The sequence below is a fragment of the Capra hircus genome, chromosome 22, assembly GCF_001704415.2.
Source record: "Capra hircus breed San Clemente chromosome 22, ASM170441v1, whole genome shotgun sequence".
Taxonomy (NCBI): domain Eukaryota; kingdom Metazoa; phylum Chordata; class Mammalia; order Artiodactyla; family Bovidae; genus Capra; species Capra hircus.
The window spans coordinates 45,345,963-45,370,105 of record NC_030829.1 but is presented as its reverse complement, the minus strand read 5'-3'; the positions used below and the strand labels follow the sequence as shown (position 1 = coordinate 45,370,105).

The window sequence follows — 24,143 nt, the reverse complement described above, 5'->3', positions numbered from 1 at the left end:
ATAACCAGTATCAATTATAAACATACCATGGGCCAGGCATTGTTTATCAGCAACACAGTTAAACAGGAACTTAACAACTGCTTTCGGAAGAGTGGATGGATAAATAAATGAGTCCATCCAGAGAGAAATTTTACTCCACACTCCTGAAGCCAAGCTTCAGCACTGCAAGGGCATTTGGGTTTGCACAATCTCTTCTTTCATTTGTCAAATATTTCTGAGTGCAAGATCTGTGCAAAGTTAGCCTGTCAGGCAGTAGACAAAACCAGACAGAGAACCTGCCCCCCAGGTGTGTCCTGGCTCAAACAGATGGGACGTGTAATAAAGACTCCAGTCAAGAAAGCAATGGGTGAAGACAGTTCCTTACTCCTAGGAGTTGCTGGCCACATCCAGTAAGATTCTCTGAAGATGCTTAAAATGCCTTCCTAAAAGTAAGAATCTTCGAGGGTATGGTCAGGGACCCCCACAAGCAGCTTTGCTCTCAAAGATGAAGGAATTCAGAGAGAGGCAGTCAAAGAGTTGAAGGAAGCAACTAAAGGAAGAGAAACAAATACCAAGGTGCTGGCCTTAGGCTGGGGCACAGTGATCCTGGGGCCTTTAGCGGATACTAGGAAATCTGGGTCTCTCCTGGGGGACAGGCCCTCCCCTGGGGTTCACTCTGCAGTCAGTCTTGGGGTGTTATCACCCATGTGGCTGCTCAGAACATTCTCTGCTATGGTTGACTCTATAGGCAGAGTTCCAGCCAATGCGGGAGGTGATGCCAGCTCTCCAGAGACACTCCTCCTCACCCCTCACCAAACCACCATCCTCAACACACAAGCCACCCCCCTCCCAAAACAAACAAACAAACAAACAAACAAACAACCCAGACTGGCCATCCTTCAATTCCCGCTTCAACTCTGTGTCCAAAGATAATTGGGAGCCTGCTTTTCTGTTCTTTGCTCCTATAGCTCTCTCATCCTTCAGACTGCCTTCCAAAGTGTGAAAATGCACCTTTTTTCACATCAATATTTGCTGAAGTCTCCTGGCCTCTGGACTGTGGGCTCCCTGAGGGCCGAGGCAAGACGTTCACTGTGCACTCCCAACCTCATGGAGCAGAGTAGCTCTGCCTTCTGACAGGAAGGGCTTCGTGGCCAGTCAGGGAGCTTGCTCCCATGGTGAGGAGAGACTTGCCTCAGTTCCCTGGAGACCTTTAAACTTCACACGGCAAAGTGAGGCTGAGAGGCTGCCAGGACCGAGCACACCTCCACCAGCCACGCTCTTTGATAGCTCCTCCAGCGCACCTTTCACTTTTCTAGCCCACCTTTCGCTCCTCCACTGAGGATCTCAAACGAGACACTTCCCTGGGAGTAAATAACGTCTGAAACCAGAGGTGCTACACTCACAAAATGAGAAAGTCTATTACCATGAAAAAGCTGTGGAGAGTGAAAACAAAACTGAGACAAAAAACCAAACCAAAAAACCACTGCCGGTCCTAAAATCTTTAAGAATCCCTTTGCCTCATATTTAAGCTTCAGTTTTTTTTTTTTTTTCCCCCTGACATATCATATTTAAGATATGTGTTTACCCTTTCTCATCAGGGAGAGGATCCTGAGACAGTATTTTTCCTCTTACAGTAAAAATCCTCCAAACAGTTAGTTTGTTCCCTAATCGCATGATGCATTTACTATCCCAAACACCATAATTGGCATTCCCAGATAATTTTTTACTAAGACAAAACCTTACAAACATAGTCATTATCTTTCCTGAAACCAAGCAAAGACAGCGAGGTGCGTGCCTTGGCTCCGCCGTGTCCCGGGCCCACACAGATGGCTTCACGCTCAGCATCTGGGATCTCCAGCCATGTTCGCTCAGTTCCCGTGTGTGATGCGCAGCGGAGCACTGTGTCTGCCCCGCCAACTCCCAGAACAAGAAGCTGTCACAAATGTGTGACATGAAAACTCAAACTAAATCACAGTGTTTCCACGATGATTCAGAGTCCTTTCAGACTTTGCTCCACTGTAAGATGGGGTCACTAATATGATCACATTCACATATTATTGAATCAATAGATTTAAGAATCAACATATTAATATATTAACCATTGGGGATAAAGGTTTAGAAATATTGTACCAAACTGAAAAGTACTTGTGACCAAGCCTATTCTTTAACCTCGGCACTTCCGTCTCTTTCTTCCCCTTCCTCTATTTCTCTGCGGACATCGCACTCAGTGGGCATGTTTGAGGACCAGTAGGAAGGTCAGGGTGGTGTGGCAGAGCACTGAGGAAGGCGGGGGAAGAGCACCAGATGAGCTGGGCAGGGAGGCAGGGAAGGGAGCATGCCAGGCCCTGTAGGCCTGAGCGAAACATTATATTTATTTGGAGGACAAAGGGAACTGCCTGGAGGGACTTAGGAAGTGAGCGTATGATGTACTTTACATTTTATACAGATCATGCTCCCTAACTGTCTGATGAAGTTAATGCTTCGTGTCCGTGACTGGATTTCAAGCTCCTGGCTGACAAGTGCTAGAGGTAAAATCCTGTGAATGCCCTCACCTCGCGCACTCACAGGAGTTTAAGCCATACTTTTAAAACTTTTCTGTGCAGCACAATCGCCAAGAAGCTCATTCAGACCCAGTGTGCTGGACCCCACCTGCAGAGTTGCTACAGGTCAGTAGGTCTGGGTGGGGTCCGAAACTCTGGATTTCTAACAAGTTCCCAGGCCATGCTGGGAAGGAGGTTACTGGTCCCTGCAGGGCACTTGGCCGGTATTTAAATCTGTTTTCTGAATCTGTTTTCTGAGTGCATCAGTCAACAAAGGGCCACAAAGATGTTTTTTAAAGAATATGAATAGAAACAATCTGTGGTTTGAATTTGACTGAAAATGGCAATTATTTATTCTAATTTTCCTCTTTCCTGTCTTAAATTGTTCCCTTCCCCGTAGTATGTGATGACAACAAGAGGGCTAACTCCTACATGCAGAAGTACTCCAAAAGGAAATAGATCATTGTGATTAGACAAGATGAGACACTTCAGAGATTGCATCGCCAAGTTTAATTATAAATCAAATGTCATTCAAAGAGGTGTGTTTTTTTTCCCCCAAAAGTATGTGATTTATTTGTGTAGGCAGTAATTACCTGCCTCAATCCAGAAAGGATATGAGGTGGTGAGGCATCTGTTGGTGCTAATCCAAAGCTGAAAATTAAACTAAACTTTCCTTGGATTCAGGAATAAAGCTCACCAGGGCCCATTCCTGTTTAGTTCAAAGCACATAGCACTGGTGAACACACATACTATAAGAAGAGGTTGTTTAAACTCTCTTGAAGGAACTCCCAAAGTTTCCAATTTAAGTGCTTATTATGCCAAAGCAGATATGCAACTGAAGAACGTAAATAAAGACTTAGAAGGAGCAGAGAGAGCAAATATTTGCAAACGATGCAACCTACAAGGGATTACTTTCCAAAATACACAAATGACTTATGCAGCTCAATATCAAATAAGCAAACAACCCAATTAAAAAATGGGGGGACAATCTAAATATGCATTTCTTCAAAGAAGACATACAGATGGCCAAAACAGCATGTGAAAAGATGCTCAACATCACTAATTATTGTTGTTGTTGTTTAGTTACTAAGTCATGGCAGATTATTTTGCAACCCCATGGACTGTAACCCACCAGGCTCCTCTGTCCATGGGATTTCCTTCTCCAGGGCATCTTCCTAACCCAGGGATCAAACTTGCATCTCGTGAATTGACAGGCAGATTCTTTACCACTGAACAACCTGGGAAGCCGTCGGTAATTATTAGAGAAATACAAATCAAAACTACAATTAGGTATCACCTCACACCAGTCAGAATGACCATCATCAAAAAATCTACAAACAACAAATGCTGGAGAGGGTATGGAGAAAAGGGAACCCTCCTGCACTGTTGGTGGGAATGCAAATTGGTGCAACTATGATAGAGAACAGTACACAGATTCCTTGAAAAACTAGATATAGAACTACCATATCAGCAAGCAATCCATATATCAAAAAACCATAAATCAAAGATACCTACACCCAGTGTTCACTGCAGCGCTATTTACCAAGACATGGAAGCCACATAAATGTCCATCAACAGAGGAATGAATAAAGAAGATGTGGTGTATATATACACACAATGGAATATCACTCAGACATAGGAAAGAACAAATAGTGTCATTTGCAGCAACATGGGTAGACCCAGAGATTGTCATACTGAGTGAAGTAAATCAAATATAAATATCATACGATATCACTTATGTGTGGAAACTAAAAATATAGTACAAATGAACTTATTTATAGAACAAAAATAGGACTACAGATGTAGGAAACAAATTTATGGTCACCAGGGTGGTAAGGTGGGGGGAGGGATAAATTGGGAGACTGGGATTGACATACACACGTGACTATACATAAAACAGGTAACTAATAAGGACCCACTGCATAGCACAGGGAACCCTACTCGGCACTCTGTAACAACCTATATGGTTAAATGATTCACTTTGCTGTATACCTGAAACTAACACAACTGTGTAAATCAACTGTATTCCAGTACAGTTTTAAAAAAAGAAGCAGCAGAGAGAGAATACACTTCAGACAAAGGAGAGCTGGCACAGACTGCTATGTAAGAAGCACCCAGGGTCTCTGAGAGCTTACCCTGCCCCTCCACACGTGAGGCTGCAGTTTCCACGTGCATCTATCCGTTCACCCAGGAATTGTTATCACAGCCCAACCAACAACAGGCAGTCCAAACTCAAGGATGGCTGGGGGGTTGTGGGGTTCAAGAGGAATCTCTTTTGCCCAAGGCCTACAAGGTCACAGATTCATGTTCTGCTTAGGGAAAACGCTGGTTAGAGATACCCCAGGATTGTACAGGGCTAGACTTAAACACAGAGGGATGGTCCTAAATGAAATTTCATCGATTCAGTAATTATCCAGGATCTCATGGCCTAAGATACCAACCAAGAAGGGACAAATTCAAAACATCAAAAGCTTGAGCTTCAAGTCAAGAAAGCCTGTTGAAAATCATAGGCAAATGATAAAAACAAATGATAGTCATGGAATAAGAACCAATGAATGAACCGTAATCTATCCGCACAGCAAAATACAAACAACTGGAGGCCAATGGACAATTAAAATTTACATCACGTGGATGATGAACTCGGATGCTTGTTCTATGCTTCTAGGGATTCACAGAACAGTCTGGCTATAATTTAAACAGAAAAAGAACACCTCTACACTCCAGCAAAACATGAAGTACATGTGAGTACCACCCCACCAATCAATATGCAGAGCCCTGAAACCCAGCTCCCCGCGGGATTTGCAGTTACCCACCTCCAAAAGGGTAAAAGTAAACATTGGACCTGCTCTGGTGTTAAACTGCCACCGGCTCCTCCCTGCTGTCTCCCTCCTCCTCTTCTTCTTTACAGACAGGTAAAGTTGGATCTCTTGAAGGAACTGGGGGCTCCCACTCTAGGCAAAGGTTGGACAGGTGATCAATGTACAGCATGAGATTTGACTGTGCCTCCGTGCCTCCGACAGAGCTGGATCATCTGGGGCAATGAAAATTATAAGCAACAAGAAAGCGGTATTAACAGCAAGGGTACGGAAGCCTGGGCAGCACACACCACAACTCCCTCGGGCACCCAACAACCATTCCTTTCCTCATTCAGTCATTCCAGACACACCCATCAAGACCTGCGCTGGGCTCTGGGGAGACAGTCCTGACAAATACAAACACAAGACCTGCCCTCATGGGGTGTATGGGCTATTGTGTACAGTGAGACAAGTATTTAAAGGACAATGGGTCAAAGAACCTAGGGGGTATCATGGAGCACAGAGCAAAGGCAGCCAGTCAGACTGGAGGAGGGCGATCAGGGACGGCTTCCCAGAAGAAGCGACATTTCACGCTGACCCTAGAGGACCCATGGTGCTACCCAGACAAGACTGGGATATGTGAGCGTGTGCCAGTTTCTGAGATAAGAGAGCTCAGATGGTCTGAGGGGCTTAATGCCCTCTGTTCACAGCCATCCTCCCGTCCATAATCTTATACCCAACAAGGGCACCACATCTGAGGTCTGCAGTTCTTATCACGAGGGGCTCTTCCAATCCCCACAGCCAACTGTGTTTCAAACTCTTCCAGTAGAATCTCAGGAAAGGAAAGAACACAGACAACAGTGTGCTTTACAAGAAGACTGGGAAAAAGTGAAGCAATAATGTGGCATTGAACTGCATTGTAGCAATCTGTTCGCTGCACATCAGCATTAGAGGTCAACTGAAATGCCAAGCTCACTCAGGACAGTCAAAACCAGAAGACAGTGGACTGCATCTTGTCATCCTCAAAGTGGGAGCCCCACGACTTCTTCCCTTTGGCTCTCTCACCCCGCCCTTCCTGTTCCTTCAAGTCCCCAGAAAATCACAGAGGGAGCTCTTTACTTTGCTGTTCTTATCCTCAGTGTTCCTGATGTCTAAAAGGCAACCATAGATACAATATCTCCCACTTGCCTTATGCAGCGAAGGAAAACCAGATAGTTTAGGAAGCCAGTCTTGCAAAGGCCTCCATGCAAGAAAACAAAACAAACAGATTAAAAAAAAACACGAAACTGTGAAAGTCTGAGTAGCTTGAGTATTGTATAAAGTTCTAGCTGCCTTTGCATTATGAAAGAGATCATTGTATAGGATGGTTTAAGACATGGCTATAAGCACGTGGTCATTTTACCAAAATGCACAGCCCAGAGCAGCTTTCCTTTACATGTTCATACTATCATGTAATTCAAGGCCTACAGACAATATCCTTGATTGAAGACAGAATGAAACAAAACCCCTCACTTCTGAAAAGCAGGGCAGGCAGCTATTTTAGAGACAAAGAAAGGATGTCTTTTTAACCTATGACAACACAAATTTGTTTAGGTTTTCCCTGCATTAAGTAAGTAAGCAATTAGGTTTTGTCCAATAAAAATACCCCTGTGCATGTGCAAACACCAGAGGCAATCATATAATTACCCTGCCCAATCAGATTCAATTGCTGACAGTTGAGCTCCCACTGCTCATTAACTTCAGATCACAATGAGGTCTTTACGGAAGCGCTTTCCCGTCCCTTTACAAAGGTTCCTATGATGCATGAGCAGCCCAAGCGCTACCTCAGTCAAGATAATCATCCAAAATGGCCAGGGCCAAGGCCAGCCTACTCTGACTTCCCTGTGAAAAAAATAAAAAGAGAAATCTGAAGAAACACTGGCTTACACGCCCCTGCTTCATTTGGGGATCTCACTTCTAAATATAATAGTAACCTTTCACCCCTACACTTTAAGTACCATGATTATATAATTAAAACCAATTATGTCATTTAACAGAGAGAATTTTTCAAGATTCACAGCAAGTTAATTACCTCAACCATTGACCTCAGAAGATTTCAAACTGACCTGCAACAATGAGGATTGGGGTAAATTTAGACACTGGCTTCCAAAGGCCTGCATGGACAGCTGGATGGATTATAGCTGCTCTAGGTTCTTCTAGATTCTAGAGGCTGAACTAGATTCAGTAACTAAATGCATCTAACAATGCCACCACCACTTGTTTGCACGACCCTTCCACTATCCCAAGATACTTGCTTAATTTTTCATAACCACCCTAATAGTATTATTACTTCCATGTTTCAGAGAAGAAAAAGGAGGCTGGAAGATTTATGATGTTATCTCGAAATTATGAAGCTAGTTAATGGCCAAGTCAGAGCAAGAACCCAAGTCTTCCACCACAGACTCCAACGCCTTTTAATGGCAAGTAGCACACGTGTGGAGGTGTGTGTGTGTAACCTCCTGCGCATCCATTCCTCCTCGTTTGGTCATCTTAGCCCTATTTCCCTTTGAGGTAACACACTTGCCCCACTTTTAACTCAGGAGCATAACACGAGGCTCCATTCCGGCTCAGGGGGTGTTCGGTATCCTAGGCTTCGGCCAATCAGCTCCTAGTATTCCCCTAACCACAGCATTGGTTCAAGATTGAGCACACAACCCAACCAAAGCCAATGAGACATGCAGAGAACCTCGGGAAAGAGACTCACTCTTCCTAACTGGGCTTTCATGTGAGAGGAAGTACAATCTGGCACTTAGGCAGCCATCTTGCTACCACAAAAGGAGTGAGAGATAATAATGGCGCCAAGAGACGCAGAGAGAGAAACTGGTTCCAGGAAACTCCCTGAATCCCTCTGTGTTGACAGTAAGGGTGTTTAGAACATGGCATAATTCAAGAGTGCACTGGAGAACATATGAAGAGCGCTATCACCTACAGCTTGGACAGGCTTGATTATAAGGCTGGAAGTAACTGACCATGGGTCTGAATAGCAGCTCTGCCTCCTGCTCACAATAGAGTTAAATGCCTTCTATTTTTGAGTTATTTAAAAAGCATACCATTTTATGGGCAGAAGGAAGCGCTTTAATCTACAAAACGATTTTATCACAAACTAAACATCCTTATAAGTTTTTGGTCCTCTGCTTTGGTCAAAGTTGTCTCCCCTTGGAGTTGAGACAGCTGTTGGAGCCGAGAAGACCTGCCTTGACCTTACACTTTGCTCTGCTCAGTGGTACCCTTGTGCTCTCCAATTCCTGGATCCATGTGGGATGTAAGAACTGAAGACACACACACTCACCAGAATGGATCATATTCTTTCTTTTTTATTCTTTTACCCTAGGCCTTGAGGGAAAAAGAAAAAAGAGCAAGAATTCTTCTAACACAGGATTTTCAGCATTGGCACTCTTCAAGATTGGGGCCAAATGATTCTTTGTTGTTGGAGCTACTGTGCACTCCAGGAGGTGTGGCGGAGTCCTCTGGCCTCCACCTACTACATGTCAGCTGCATTCCCTCCCCATACTGGACACCCAGAAATGTCTCCAGGGGTTGGGACTAACATTGATTCTGATTGAGAATCACTGCTTTAATAGATGAGCTGAAGTATTTATTGGATTTTTCTTGCAGCATCTTTGAGTATTATGATGCTTTCTTAAAGTGTGAGGAGTGAAGGAACCATCAGGCTCCTTAGAACCTGGTTAAACAAAAAGACCTAGGATCTCAATATTGCCTTCTATTAGGATCAGGAAGCCACATAACGCTAGTTGACCCACTAAGGACCAAAGTGGGGAAGAAATATATCTAATAGAAATAATTTTACCTGAAGACCAGAGAGAGGAAACAGATGTGGAGGAGAAAACTAAAAGTGAAGAACAAGTATCTATACAGAGAGTTCCAAAGTGGGTCTCTGGCTTCTCGTTTCCACAGGAAAGAAAATGAAACTTAAGTTTGTTGTGGGTTTCCTGAATCCAGGTTCAGCCAAAAAGGTGGAATAGAGGTGGAACAGAAATGAGCCCTCCAGCAAAAGTTGAAAACTCACCCTACAGAGAAAAGGCCAAAAATTATACTCTCACTTATTTTGACAAATGTAGGCAAAGAAATTTAAAATAGGCAAGACTGATGGATTTATAGAATCTTTTTTAAAGGAAAGGCATTTACTTTCTTTCACATGCCAGCAGTAACTAACAGTGGGCTGGCAGATGTCCTTCCTTCAGGATTGCTTGAATGAGAAGATAGAACCCACTGTACTAACATACGCATTGTGAAGGCTTGAAGAAAAGGTTTGGTTCACCTTCTCAATGAGTTCATTAGTCACAGTTCCTCAGTATTCTGGGGAACTGATTTCAGGGCCCCTAGCACTTATTAGAATCCATGGAAGCCCAAATCCCTTAACAAAAATGGCATAGAATTTGCATGTAACCTGTGCACATCCTCCAGTATACTCTAAATCATCTCTATACCTAATACCATGTACATTGCTCTCTGAATAGTTGCTGGAGCATGGTAGATTCAAGGTTTATTTTTTGAAATTCTCTGGACTTTTTTTCCCCCAAATATATTTGATCTGCAGTTGTGGATATGGAGGGCAGACTCTATATCCTCACACTGGCAGCTGGCTGGGACCAGCCCAGGAACTCCACAGCGGTGGAGATTTCAGTGAGGCTTGAAGGCACACAGTTCTGGACACCTCAAAGTACTGCATGCACGTGTCTGTGCTCAGCCACGAGCTGTGTCTGACTCTTTGCAATCCCATGGATCATAGCCCTCGAGGCCCCTCTGTCCATGGGATTCTCCAGGCAAGAATACTGGGGTGGGTTGCCATTTCTTCCTCCAGGGGAGCTTCCCAACCAAGGACTGACTTTGTGCCTCCTGCATTGGCAGGCAGATTCTTTACCACTGAGCCACCTGGGAAGCCCCTTCTCAAAGTACTGACTTTTGATCAAGTCTGCCAGAACCAGGTTGATGTGTTAAAATCTAGCCTTTGCTGGGGCTTCCTTGGGTGAAAATGTTTGGAGTCTAGTACTTTCTTTCACTAGAGGGTGTAATGCCTCAGCCCACGGAGAGGTGCATTAGGAGATGTCAGATGCCCAGAGCTGGGACTCTCTGCTGCCCCAGTTACCAGGAAACCTTCCTCTCCAGCCATCATCATGATCCAGCTGCTCCTTCTTCTTGCCCCTCACTCTCCACTGTCTGCACTTCTCTTCTGCAACCAGTGAGATCTGACTGCTAGGGTGTGCTCGCATCTCGAATGGAGAAAGAGTAAGAATATAGGCATCTCTGAGGGGCCGTGGCCCTCCTCTCATTGTTCTGTTAGGTTTACTGTTGTTTGTTTTGGTAGACGTAACAGAACAGACAGTAATGGAAAACTAGAAGTACTTGTCTGGAGGGTCTAGCAGAGGTCCACTGGGACTTTAATGAACCTTACAAAGAATTGTCCTGTGTAGAATTTAGTAGTTAAATCTAGAGGAGCAGGTCTTTAACTTTTGATACATATACACACAGCTGATTCATTTCATTGTACAACAGAAACTAACACAAATTGTAAAGCACCCCTAGAGCAATTAAAAAAAAAAAGAATGAATGTCTCAGGGCACACTCTTCCTGTGGACAAGCATCCCTACCCCACCCCTCTGCACAGCAATCATTCATCCTGACCTACCCATGCATCTCTATATCAACAGAGATAAAAGAGAAGAGTACCCCATTTGCCCGGTTCCAACTGGCATTATAATCACACAATGAATGCTCTGTGTTTTGACAGAGGTGCCTCCTGACTGAGTCCACTCCCTGGCACGTGAACATTTTGTTTGTACCAAAGATGTTACTTGAGGTGAGAACATGAGTCTGCTTGAGCAGGTATGTGCCACTGTTTCCTAAAAGAACAAAACCCAAGGCTCTACATACACCCAGAGCCAAATACTGCCCTCCCCAGGTTTTTCTCAGCATGAAGTAGGGGACAGGCAGCCTTACTAGGGTGTCAGGTGTCACAGGTCACCCTCACAATCAACAACTGAACAAAACTTCTAAGAGCAGCAACTCTTTGCTTTTGCCAGGGAGAAGAAGCCTTACTTCTACAGTGTGTGGAATCCAGGTTAAGGGAGGAATTGGCATCAGGAGTTACGCTTTGGTAGATGTAGAAATTTTACACAAAATTTGATGTAAGCATTTTCATGCTTCATTCTGAACAGTGGATTTGTCTTCTCAAATAGGTAAGAAATTCAGAATAAAAAACTTAAGCAACAGTTTTTATAAAGCTATCCCATAATTCTTTTTCAACCAATAAATACATGCCATCAAATTCATTCATCTTCAGTGTAAAGTTCAATCATTTTGAGTACATTTATTTATGGTGCAGACATCGACACAAACCAGTTTTAGAACATTTCCACCACCTCAAAAAGATTCTCTGCTTGTTTATAACAAATGTGCTTTAATTTCTACAACAAAAGTTCTACAGTTGAAAGAAGGCTTTTTGCATAATGCACAGCTGATCCATTTTTCTTCCCCTTCTCCAGATCTCTGCTTAAAATATTGTTTATTGTTTATCTTAAATTCAGAGATAACTAGGTATACTATATTTTTATTTGTAAAATATGACAACCCTAATCCAAGATCAAAGCAGAATTGAGCAAATAAATCCAAGTCCATGTCTAGAAATACATGTACTTTTCTAGAGCAATGAAAGAAAACAGAATAAAACAAAACAAAACATGCATTAAATTTGAACCATCCAGGTTCAAAGATGGTTAGAATCTAGTTCCATCTAGGACTCAGGCTGAAAACTAAAACTACAGAAACAACCTAAAAAACTTAGGACCCAACTGCTCTTTTATAAGCAAGCCTGACACTCCATGAGTTGCATGCTACGTGTGCACTGAAAGGTTAAAAATCTGATGTAATTGTTAATCTTGCCACTCAGAATTAGAATTTTTATTTTTATAGGCACAAATTATAAGAAAATCATTCTTAACCTTTTTGAGGTCATAAACCCCTTGGAGAGACTCTGATACAAGTTCTGGACCTTCTTCATCAAAAAATGCATGGATACATATTCACAATATTTTGCATAGAATTTCTGAATGGAAGGGAGGTTCATTGTTTCTGTAACAATGATTATGGATCTTCTGAGGGCCCAAGGAGGCTGGAAGAGCCTGGGTAAGGTGACAAGAGCCATCCTGAAGTCTATGCTTCGTTTTCCCTCCTGTTGATGCGGAAAGAGAAGTCAGGGTAACAGCCCAGGAACTGGGAAAGGCAAGAAGACGAGGCCAGGCTGTCCTCCAGCCAGCAGTGGTGAGAACTGGAGCAAGTCCTCTGAACCCCATGGACGTGAGGGTCATTGTCTGTAAAATGTACAGATTGATCTAGCACTGTTTTCACAGCTTTCGTCCCAGCTTCTGTCCCAGGTAACTGAGAACAGTCATTTTAGATCCTAGAACACTGCACAAGATTTAGTATTTAAAAGAAAAATAAAAGTTTAAAACCATTGGACCAAAGTCAAGGTTTGAAGTCATCTGACTCTATAGAGTTCAGGGGACAGTGGGGGAGATCTGGGCATTCTGAGGGGAAAGGTGATGGCAGGGAGAGGAGAGAAAGACATCCCAGCCCCCACCCCTCTACCACTCTGCAACATGTCTTTCCTCCTCTGCCTTGCTCTCCTGCGAAACACTGCCCAGTTTTCCTTTGGTAAATACTTTCCCAAGTGCGTGAACTTAATCAAATTTCCTTTGGGTAACAAGGATCCCCAGTGACCTGCTACATTATTGTGCGCTCAGTCACATTACTGTGTCGTTCAGTCACGTCCTACTCTTTGTGACCCCATGGACATAAGCCCACGAGGATCCTCTGTCCATGGCATTTTCCAGGCAAGAATACTGGAGTGGGTTGCCATTTCCTCCTCCAGGGCATCTTCCCGACCCAGGGATCGAACCTGTGTCTCTTGCATCTCCTGCACTGGCAGGCGGATTTTTTACCACTGTGCCACCTGGGGAGCCCAGATTACATTATTAGACAATTTTATACTAACTATAACAGTAGCCCAGGTGGATAAAGGATGTGTGTGCTCAGCTCTGTGCCTCAGAGATAGTATCTCTTTTATGCCTTCAAGCCTCCTCCAAGTGAAAGTGAAAGGCACTCAGTAGTGTCCAACTCTTCGCGACCCCATGGGCTGTACAGACCATGGAATTTTCCAGGCCAGAATACTGGAGTGGGTAGCCTTTCCCTTCTCCAGGCGATCTTCCCAACCCAGGGATCGAACCCAGGTCTCCCACACTGCAGGCGGATTCTTCACCAGCTGAGCCACAACGGAAGCCCAAGCCTCCTCCAAAAGAGTTCTCAGTATTATGAGTTTCATTTTTTGGAAAGGAAAAAACATTAAGTGACTTATATAAAATTCACCCAGTTAGCCAATGACAAAAAGGGGTCTCAGGTTCCAGTACTTATATCCAGAACCTCTCTACACTGAAGAGATTAACTGTACAATTTATGAATCAAAACAAAATACAGGTTTTACTCATTTATCTTCTTTCAAAAACAAATAATCTATCACTTTAAGGAAGTTTCTTATCATGTTCAATGATAAGAACCATAAAACTATTTTTGAACGTTATTTAACACCTATCAACATCTACTAAGCAGATCTACCATATGTGTATATATCATCTCAAAGGAAAATAAATGATTTCGTTTTGGGCTTTAGTTTATCCAGTCTCAGTCCCTGAAACAGCAGAAGAAATGCATACACCCTGTTCTTGTTGTCACAAGATACTTGCGGCATGCTGGGGAAAACACGCTGGGAAGTAATCTTCCACACTTTGTGCTAAGGCTTCTCTTTTTTTGAAACAGAGCTTGTGTAAATCACAGACAAAGTTGACAAATTTCAAGGCTTAGTCATGGCTAACGTATCAGGTTTCATGGTTTGACACAGATTAACAAGAAAATCACATTAGAGTTACAACTATTAGTAGATTCTTAGATATTTGGTAAAGAAACCCCAAGCTCTTCAAACTCTATTGCTCACTGCGCACCACCTTTGTCCTTCCCCCAGGAAAGCAGATCTTCCCTGAATCTGGGGAGCAAATGGGATCCTCCTGAGTTCCCTGAGTCACCCCTTGGCGATCACAGGGGTGAGCTTGTGCCTAATGGGTCTAGGGAAAGGTCTAGCATCATCGTGGAACAAAGCAAGCTTGAGCATTTATGACCCAATTCAAAGTGGAGAGAGGAAAAAAAAACAAAACTAGGTTTGTACATAACACAGGCATTTCACTCTAACATCACATGCGCTAAAGGGAAGACTGCGTTATTATAGGTGTAGAAACTCAGATATTTTAGGTGAAAATTAAGTTTTCATATCTCAGATATTTTAGGTAAAATTTAAGAGTTCACATGTTTATGAAGAGGCAATTCAGCAGAGGGTCCTTCCTGTTAAAAGTAGTGGCATGCAAGGAGAGACTTCAAAAAGCCTGCGGACTGCCTGCCGAGCCATTTGGCCTGAGGGCTCTGCATATCCTTTCTGTAAGAGCCCAGGGTTGCTCGTCAGTTTTGCATAAAAGACAGCCAATTTGTCAACCATTTGCTTTCATTCTCTTTCTGAGTCTTCTTAACGGTAGACTCCTTCTAACTTCTGGTCTTCAATATCATATATCTGACTAGGGGATGGAAATTCACTGGCATCCCAGACCAGTTTCCTTACCAGGCGATCCTCCCGGGTCTTATAGGATGTCCTTAATCAGAACCACATTACTCAGCAAGAGGAAGTCCTTTTGCACAGATGCTGGCAAGACACTATGGCAAATTAGTTTCAGAACATGGAAGTTCAAATTGGGAATAAAAGCTACAGTTATCTATTGTGTTTTCTTTAGCTGAGAAAATTAAGGCAAGGTGCCTAACTCTTAAGAAACCACGATGTGGATAAGGAGCAGCCACTTAGAAAAGAAGTTCCCTGGACTGCTGAGGACAATAGGCAGTTGTGGAAACTGATGTCTTCACATTCCAGGTATTCTAGACATGAAGAAGGATTTTCATTTCATCCACATAGGTGTTTGTATTTCAGCGGCACCCTAGTTGGTAAAATAAAAGTAGCTAAGGTTTTATAGGTTTGGTCCAAAAATATACTTATCATTTAATTCAGTGTGTGTGTCTAATACATACATCTCTTGATATATATTACACATATTTGTGTTAAACAAAATACATTTAATAATAATAACAGCTACTATTTATTGTGCTCTTATGTGACAGGCACTATACTAAGCACTTTTCCTGTGTTTCTCTTTCGTGAATTAGCATGGTAGAGATTCTCTTTGTTCTTCTTTTAGAGATGAAAAAAACTAAGATTAAAGGGGAGTGGAGCCACAAAATTAGTCATAGAGCAATAAGGTAAAACTCAGGGGTGCCTGACTCCTGGATCTGTGTGTTTAAGCGCTGTGGTACACTTGAGTCCTGGACATTTTCATCAGTTCCATTGAGATGAGTGCCCACTCTGACTCAAAAAAAAAAAAACAAATCTCCTGAGGGTGGGTTTGAGGAACCATATTACTTTGCTAACACAGGAGTGTCAAAGACTTTGGGCAGATGGAGGGGAGGGTGTGAGAGAAGGGAGAAATTGTTGCAGAAACCCACGACCTACCTCCTTCACAATTCTGCCCAGGATTAGCCAGCCTGGGGAGGCTCAGAGAACCAAAAAGACCAGGGGTCTTAGTGGGAACCTGTCCCCCATCCAACTTCAAACTGACAGCCTTCCCTTCTCATGAATGGGCTGGCCCTAGAGGTTTGGAGCAAGAAACATTTCCAGTGTGCCTCTACCTTAACTAACACCATGGGGTCAGCTAACAATTACAAAAGGAATGAACTTTTTCATCAAACGCCCGTCCATAAAACCATTTCCCAGGAAATGTAACACAGCATGGAGCTAGCCGACTGCAATTTTCCACCAACAATGAGCATCGTGGGGCACAGGTACTATATTTAAATGATTTTCCTCCAGCTTTTTGGCAAGGCTCTCTCTCACTCTCAAGGAGACTTAGAGTTGGGCTGAGGTCTCATTCCCCTCCGGCCAGCAGGATCGGAATGTTTAATACGGCCCTGTCTCTTCAACACCCATGTGTAAAACGCCAATAAACAAGCCAGCAAAGACCTGGAGGCCTAATTGCCTTTTAACTCCGCCAAGATGATAAACTCCCTGAGTAAGGAAGGAAAGACTCCCAGGGATTTAACAAGTTTATCTGCCTGCCACTTGAACATTTTCTGTCTGCCTACACTTCAGTGAATTCACCAATAAAAGGATAAAAGGCCCCGAACTTCAGACCCCTCAATGGCCAAGAAGCCACAGATTCAAAATGGATGCCTAGCAAAAATCAACCCGTTAACTGAACTTTGTTTCACGTGTTTGTAAGCTTTAGCAAGGAAAGTGGGACCACTAGCCTGTCTCCAGCACCAGGCATTTCTCTTTTATCAACTAAAGCCAACAAATCTTAACCTACAATAAAGAAAACTGTTCTCACAAGGAAAATGGGATAGGCCACTCATCCAGAAACCTCTAAAATTTAAAGTTGGGGACTGTACTGACAGGAGAGAAGTCCCACGGACCTTGGTGGTAGGAGAATGGAGTGTGCTCATTGCCACTGGGGTCAGCTCTGTAAGGACATTTTTCATCTCAACCTCCCTGAACTGACTTTGGAGCTTAGCATTTTAGTTGTTTTCCTACCACCCAGAAAGAAAATTGGAGAACTCAGTATGAATTGGAGTTAAATTGGAAAAGGAAAGTAAAACAAAACCAAAAGATTTGAAGAGAGGTGGTGCCATTCAAGACATAAAAGAAAGGTGTTCTGGTGCTCACTCTTGCCCGACTCTTTGCAACCCCATAGACAGAGGTACGTCAGGCTTCCCTGTCCTTCACTAGCTCCTTGAGTTTGTTCAAACTCCTGTCCATTGAGTCAGTGATGCCATCCAATCATTTCATCCTCTGTTGCTTCTTTCTCCTCCTGCCTTCAATCTTTCCCAGCATCAAGGTCTTTTTCAGTGAGTCAGGTCTTTGCATCAGGTGGCCAAAGTATTAGAACTTGAGCTTTAGCATCAGTCCTTTCAATGAATATTCAGGGTTGATTTCCTTTAGGATTGCCTGTTTGATCTTCTGGCTGTTCAAGGGACTCTCAAGAGTCTTCTCCAGCACCACACTTTGAAGGCAACAATTCTTTGGTGCTCAGCCCTCTTTATGATCCAACTGTTACATCTGTACGTGACTACTGGAAAAACCATGGCATAACCCCTATAGCAGACCACTTAACAATATTTATCAATATAAACATGTAACTTTCCTTTCAGGAATTTAGTTTAGAATAAATTTTAAAAGAACTACATTCTCATCATTCAGTTCAGTTCAGTCGCTCAGTCGTGTCCGACTCTTTGCGACCCCATGAATCGCAGCACGCCAGGCCTCCCTGTCCATCACCAACTCCCGGAGTTCACTTAGACTCACGTCCATTGAGTCAGTGATGCCATCCAGCCATCTCATCCTCGGTCGTCCCCTTCTCCTCCTGCCCCCAATCCCTCCCAGCATCAGAGTCTTTTCCAATGAGTAAACTCTTCGCATTAGGTGGCCAAAGTACTGGAGTTTCAGCTTTAGCATCAGTCCTTCCAAAGAAATCCCAGGGTTGATCTCCTTCAGAATGGACTGGTTGGATCTCCTTGCAGTCCAAGGGACTCTCAAGAGTCTTCTCCAACACCACAGTTCAAAACCATCAATTCTTTGGCGCTCAGCCTTCTTCACAGTCCAGCTCTCACATCCATACATGACCACTGGAAAAACCATAGCCTTCACTAGATGGACCTTAGTCGGCAAAGTAATGTCTCTGCTTTTGAATAAGCTATCTAGGTTGGTCATAACTTTTCTTCCAAGGAGTAAGTGTCTTTTAATTTCATGGCTGCAGTCACCATCTGCAGTGATTTTGGAGCCCAAAAAAATAAACTCTGTCACTGTTTCCACTGTTTCCCCATCTATTTCCCATGAAGTGATGGGACCGGATGCCATGATCTTCGTTTTCTGAATGTTGAGCTGTAAGCCAACTTTTTCACTCTCCTCTTTCACTTTCCTCAAGAGGCTTTTTAGTTCCTCTTCACTTTCTGCCATAAGGGTGGTGTCATCTGCACATCTGAGGTTATTGATATTTCTCCCGCAATCTCGATTCCAGCTTGTGCTTCTTCCAGTCCAGCGTTTCTCATGATGTACTCTGCATAGAAGTTAAATAAGCAGGGTGACAATATACAGCCTTGACATACTCCTTTTCCTATTTGGAACCAGTCTGTTGTTCCATGTCCAGTTCTAACTGTTGCTTCCTGACCTGCATACAGACTTCTCAAGAGGCAGGTCAGGTGGTCTGGTATTCCCATCTCTCTCAGAATCTTCCACAGTTTATTGTGATCTACACAGTCAAAGGCTTTGGCATAGTCAATAAAGCAGAAATTGATGTTTTTCTGGAACTCTTTTGCTTTTTCCATGATCCAGTGGATGTTGGCAATTTGATCTCTGGTTCCTCTGCCTTTTCTAAAACCACTGGTTAAGTAACGCAAAAATTCTATACTCTGCGGTTATAAAAAGGATGTTATATATATGCATATGTACACACACACACATATATATATGTTACTGTGAAAAGGTGTCTAATCTACAGTATTAAGTTCAAAAGCAAGTTATAAAAACATAATATGATTGCATTCTTTTCTGCCCCAGAGGCTAGACACAGAAAAAGAAGTAGAAAGACACATAGTTCACCAAAATGCTAGTATTTCTGGATGGTGGAATTATTTCACAAAGACTTTTGAATTATTTGTAATTTTTAATGATGAAAATGTATTGCCTTTAAAGTTGGTTAAAGCACTAAAACTAAAAAATAAAACATTCTGATAGCACCAACACTCTTCTCCTGATCAACAGGAAGAGAATCCTATCTGAAAGAATCTTACGGAAGGATCTGGCTTTCATTTCTCAAGGAGACACAAGTAAAGAATATTCAATGATTTGGTCTTGATTTATCAGCGCATATAGTTGTTTTGCCAATGTATTTTCCAATGAGATGAGAATGAACAGTGAAAACACAAGGGAGCTCAGAGTCCCTGGGGGGTATATTTCCCAGGTGGCCCATGCATCTCTCTTTCCTTAAATCAAGGTACCAATGCTGAGAGCTCCTCTATTAAGCTGACCTGCTCCATTTAATAAAACAAGAGCAGACCTACAGTAGGGTGCTTGCCAAATGAAAAATCTGAAACACTATTTTTCTATTAAAATCTCATCTGTGTTTTTCCTATTGGAACCTGGAAACCAGACAAATTCTGGAGGAATCTAAAGGAATTTCTTTAGAAAAGAATTCTGTTAACACCAAAATCTTCCCAAGCACTACACAAAGCAAATGCTAGAATGCATTATGCTGAAATGTAAAAGCAGGAGTTCAAACCCATAGTGATGTGTCCTTCGCACCAGGCTTTGTGTTTATTGGGGCTTATTCATTTGTACACTTATCCCCGTACATTTCATCTCTATGTTTCATAATTTCATAATCAGTTCCAGATTTCCCATTTCTTTCCCACTGTAAGGTATGGGATCCTGGACTGGGGATATGCAAGACTTAGGGATATGGAAGAATGGAAAGTATGATAAAAATAAAATCAAAATTAAAGTTCTTTTTTATACCCACTGAGAACTAACATGTTCATTGCAGGCCTTAGTACCCATCTGCCTCTCAGGAACTGTTAGAACATGGACACGTGTATAAGAATTCTGTGTAAAAGATCTTTTGGTTGGGAAATCTCCTTACCGGTGGATGGAAATACGGGAAGCTAAAAGGGCTCCTACATCAATGATGGATACATTTGCCAAAACACTATCAAGTTGCTCTCAGAATTCAGAACCCTGTCCCTAAATTATAAAACAGTGAACAGAAATATCAGGTTAACTGAGGATAAACTCCATCTCTAGAGTTCAAAGACAACTATCCTCTCAATGGGTTTTAGTTGGAGGTTGCTTGGAAGGAATGTTCTCAAATGCATTAAAGAAATTTCACTGACTTCACTGAATTTGGCATTCAAATACATAACCTGAGCTCTTCATTGCCCTGCAAAATGACTGTTCATCTTTGAAGCTCTGCAAAACGGGACTAAGTTGGCTGTTTGCCTTTTATGAGGAAGATGACTCCCCTGCACTGATCACTTAACTCTGGGGCAATCACCTGGGCGATCAATGATATCAAATTTATCTCTATAATGTGTCTCTTTTATTTATTTTTAAAATTAATTTACTTACTTTAATTGGAGGTTAATTACAATAGTATAGTGGCTTTTGCCATACATTGACATGAATCAGCCATGGGTGTACATCACATCTTTTCACGGGTTGGCTTTGGTTAGAGTTTTTCCTTTAGATGTAGTAGTACTGCTTGATATTAATGCCTTCCTTCAATTTAAAAAAGAAAGAAAGAAAGAAAACCCCTTCAGGATGTACATAATGTTTTAAAACCCCAAGTTTAACTTTTCAACTGTCTTGAAAGATGGGTGGTATATTCAGATGCATAAAGTCATCTTAAAATTCTGTCTTGAATTTTACCTACTAAAACGCTGAAAGGCTGAGGCATCTAATCAGAGGCTGCTGTGCCCTTTGGAGCAACATTTACTTGCTTTTCACAATGACTCTGCACATTCCAAAGAGAGTGTGGCATAAACACATAGACCAGCTTCAGCTTTCACCCTCTATCCCCACCGTCTGCTTCCTGTGCATCCCGTAATCTAAAACATCTTCTCTTCACAGGTATATGGTCTTGGATTTGTCACGGTGAACGCGAGACTTTACAAGGCCAATAAAATGACAGCTGCACAGAAGGGATGGGGTGGCTTTTACCGACTCTGAAACACCACTGCCTTTAACTCCCAGGGATCAGGAACTTGAAAGCACTCTGATTCACTTAGCTCTGTGTTTGTCATAAAGTTAAGGCTAATCAGATTTCCCCCAACTTGCAGCCCGATCTTAAATCCCCAAGCTTCTCCTATGCAAACTTAACTGATGGAAGATGTGATTATGCCTTCTCAGGTCATAAATTCTAGATATTTATAACATAACTGTTGTCATTTAGGTCAATTAAGATGCTTTTACTGGCTCAGAACAACTACCTATGGGGCTTGTCCAATACTCTGGCAGTGGTTTATGACCCTGAGGGTGATTTTATCTTATAGAGTATATGAAAGATGACTGCATGAGAAAATGGTCGGGAGGCTCCTGAAGCATTTTCCCTGCATTATGATTATCCACACCCATTTCCACTCCATCTCTGGAAGATCAGACTGCTTCTTGACCCATAAAAACCATGTCTGACTCTATAATTTCCCCTAGAGTTGGTTTCTTTAATCACTTTTTCTCCTCCGAAGACCTGAGACAGGAGATAACACCTAAGACACTCTGATAAAACTCCCAAGTGGTGGGCTGGCCTAACATCCAGCTGGGACATGCCAGACTTTTCACAAGTATAACACGTACCTGAAGACAAGTGGGTTTTACTTTTCACATGGGGCAAACTGCTCCCTCATGAAAGGCAGAACAGGGTGACAACAAAGAGAGAATGGAATATATTGGGGGATTTCAAGCAGACAGGTTACAGCTTCTCTTTTTCCTTTGTGAGGTATCATTTATCTACCACCATCTCCCTCCTGCTGTTTTCCCTTTCAACAAGAGCGCTAAGCACCCACTGTATTCCAGGCACTCTGCTGGAGGCCGGGGTTGGGGGGGTGGGTAGGGGTAGGGATACAGAGATCCAGGAACTCCTATTCTGGCTGGAGACACAGGCACATAAATAATTACAATACAAAGTGTTAATAGGCAACAAGAGACTCCTGCGCTGCAAATTCTGGAACCACTGAGAAGTGGCATTTCTACTTTTGAAGGGGACGGAATTCAGTAAGGAGGGATCCTTGGGTGACTCAGATGGTAAAGAATCTACCTGCAATGAAGGAGACCCAGGTTCTATCCCTGGGTCGGGAAGATCACTTGGAGAAGGGAATGGCAACCCACCCCAATATTCTTGACTGAAGAATCCCATGGATAGAGGAGCCTGGTAGGCTATACAGTCAATGGGGTCACAAAGAGTCGGTCACGACTGAGCATCTAACACACACACACAGTCTGAGGCTTTTAGGAGATGCAAGGAGACAGCTAGGCTGTCTTGGGGAGAAGAACACCGCCAGCAGGGAGAGGATGATCGATTAGGGAATGCAAAGCCGGCCGGTGTCCTGGAGCATCATGCACGTGTTGGTGGGCAGGGGTGAGAGCTGACTGGAAAGAAAAGCCAGGACAAGATCCTGAAGGGCTTTGTGTCCATGTGACACACACTATTGCCTTCTTGTTCAAAGGAGACGTGGCATAATGGCACCCTTTACAGAAAACCAACTGGATGGAGTAAGAACTTTTTTTTCCTATCCCAAATCTATTTTGCTTCATGCTTCATTCAATCAACAGCTGGCATTGTAAAATCCCCCAGACTAACATGACAAACAGAACTGTTTGGAACTCTGGTCACACTTCTCTTATAGATAACACTTCGCTTCTGATTAGCAAACCAAGAGTATTTGTAGAAGCCAGGTAAAACCTCCAAAATTCTACCTGGCAAACATGTACCAAGCACTGACCCCATATGAGGCACTGTCCTGGGCATTAGGCAGAAATGTGGTGCAGCAGGTGTGACCTCAACATGAAGTTAGGTATGCACTGACATGGTGACACACCCTGGGTATTAGAATTTAAAGGTCTTTTATCACTTGATTCTTCCTTACAATTCGGACGATATTTTGGTTGGTCAGAAATCCAAATGAAAAATCCAAAAATATCTACACTACTGTGGAAAATATGCTACAGCAGCAGCATCTGAAACTGTGCAGATTGGGAAAATGCAAGCTACCAGCAATTTCCCTTAAATTAGCTGCTTAAATGTGCTACAGAGATCCAAGCTCTGAAAGTGACACTGTTGATCCAGGCAGTTACGAGTTTCTCAAAGTGATCAAATTGTAGTTCAAGAGTCTTATGGAAGTTTTTGCTGCTATTAAAATTTTAAAATACTTGACTCTGTTTGTTTATAACCTACCTTGTTCCAAAAAGGATTAAAGTATCTAAAACCAACTAGAAGAGGCTCATGTTACCGGAGAAGGGAGGAGTAGGGGCTTGAGTTACATCTCTCATGCAAAGGTCAGGTTGGTTCCAAGTGGGACTTGAACAGTGCTGATGAAACTCAAAACTTTTCTAACACAGACTATTCCAATTGAATACACAGTTCTCCAGCTGCCAGCGGACAGGCAGGAGCTACAAACCCATTTCTAGAGGAAGTCTGGGAACCATGAGCTTCATCAGCTGCGTGGAAATCCCAGAAAAAGAATTCATATTCTCTCACTGGCCTCTACGACCAAATGTGTTTTTACACACATTTGACCCCAGGATAGTGCAAGGTGGCACAGTGTGGTGTGCAGACATGGGCTCCACTGCGTGGTCTGCATTTCAGCTTTCATCACTTGAACAAGTAAGTCACGTAACCTTTCAATCCTTCAGTTTCTTCATCTGAACATGTAGCTAATAGCAGTCTTCATCTTAGAGGCTTATTGTGAAGATTACAAGAATTAATACATGTAAACTGTGCCTGGCATTTATTAAGTGCTTAATAAATGTTAGCTTTGATTATTATGTTCTAGTCCTCTGCTAAGCACAGAGAAAACAACAGAAATAGACCACTACCTTGTCATAAAGGACTTATCAAGCTGGAGATGCGATTGCCGTAGGGGAAGC

The 24,143-nt window shown here is 42.8% G+C and overlaps 1 protein-coding gene across 7 annotated transcripts in view; it reads right to left on the bottom strand.

The window, feature by feature from the left end:
- The window catches only part of ERC2 (ELKS/RAB6-interacting/CAST family member 2), a 996,291-nt gene that overhangs the window by 98,867 nt on the left and 873,281 nt on the right, over positions 1-24,143 (bottom strand). For 4 of the 7 annotated variants that reach the window (XM_018038452.1, XM_018038453.1, XM_018038456.1 and 1 more), the window contains one exon: positions 5,346-5,550. The exons of 2 other annotated variants lie outside the window; for them this stretch is intronic. In XM_018038452.1, coding sequence (XP_017893941.1) covers positions 5,494-5,550 — 57 coding nt within the window. In that variant the 3' untranslated portion in view covers positions 5,346-5,493. Of the gene's footprint in view, positions 1-5,345; positions 5,551-24,143 lie in introns of those variants that run through there. One more of the 7 variants, XM_018038454.1, reaches the window with a different exon arrangement.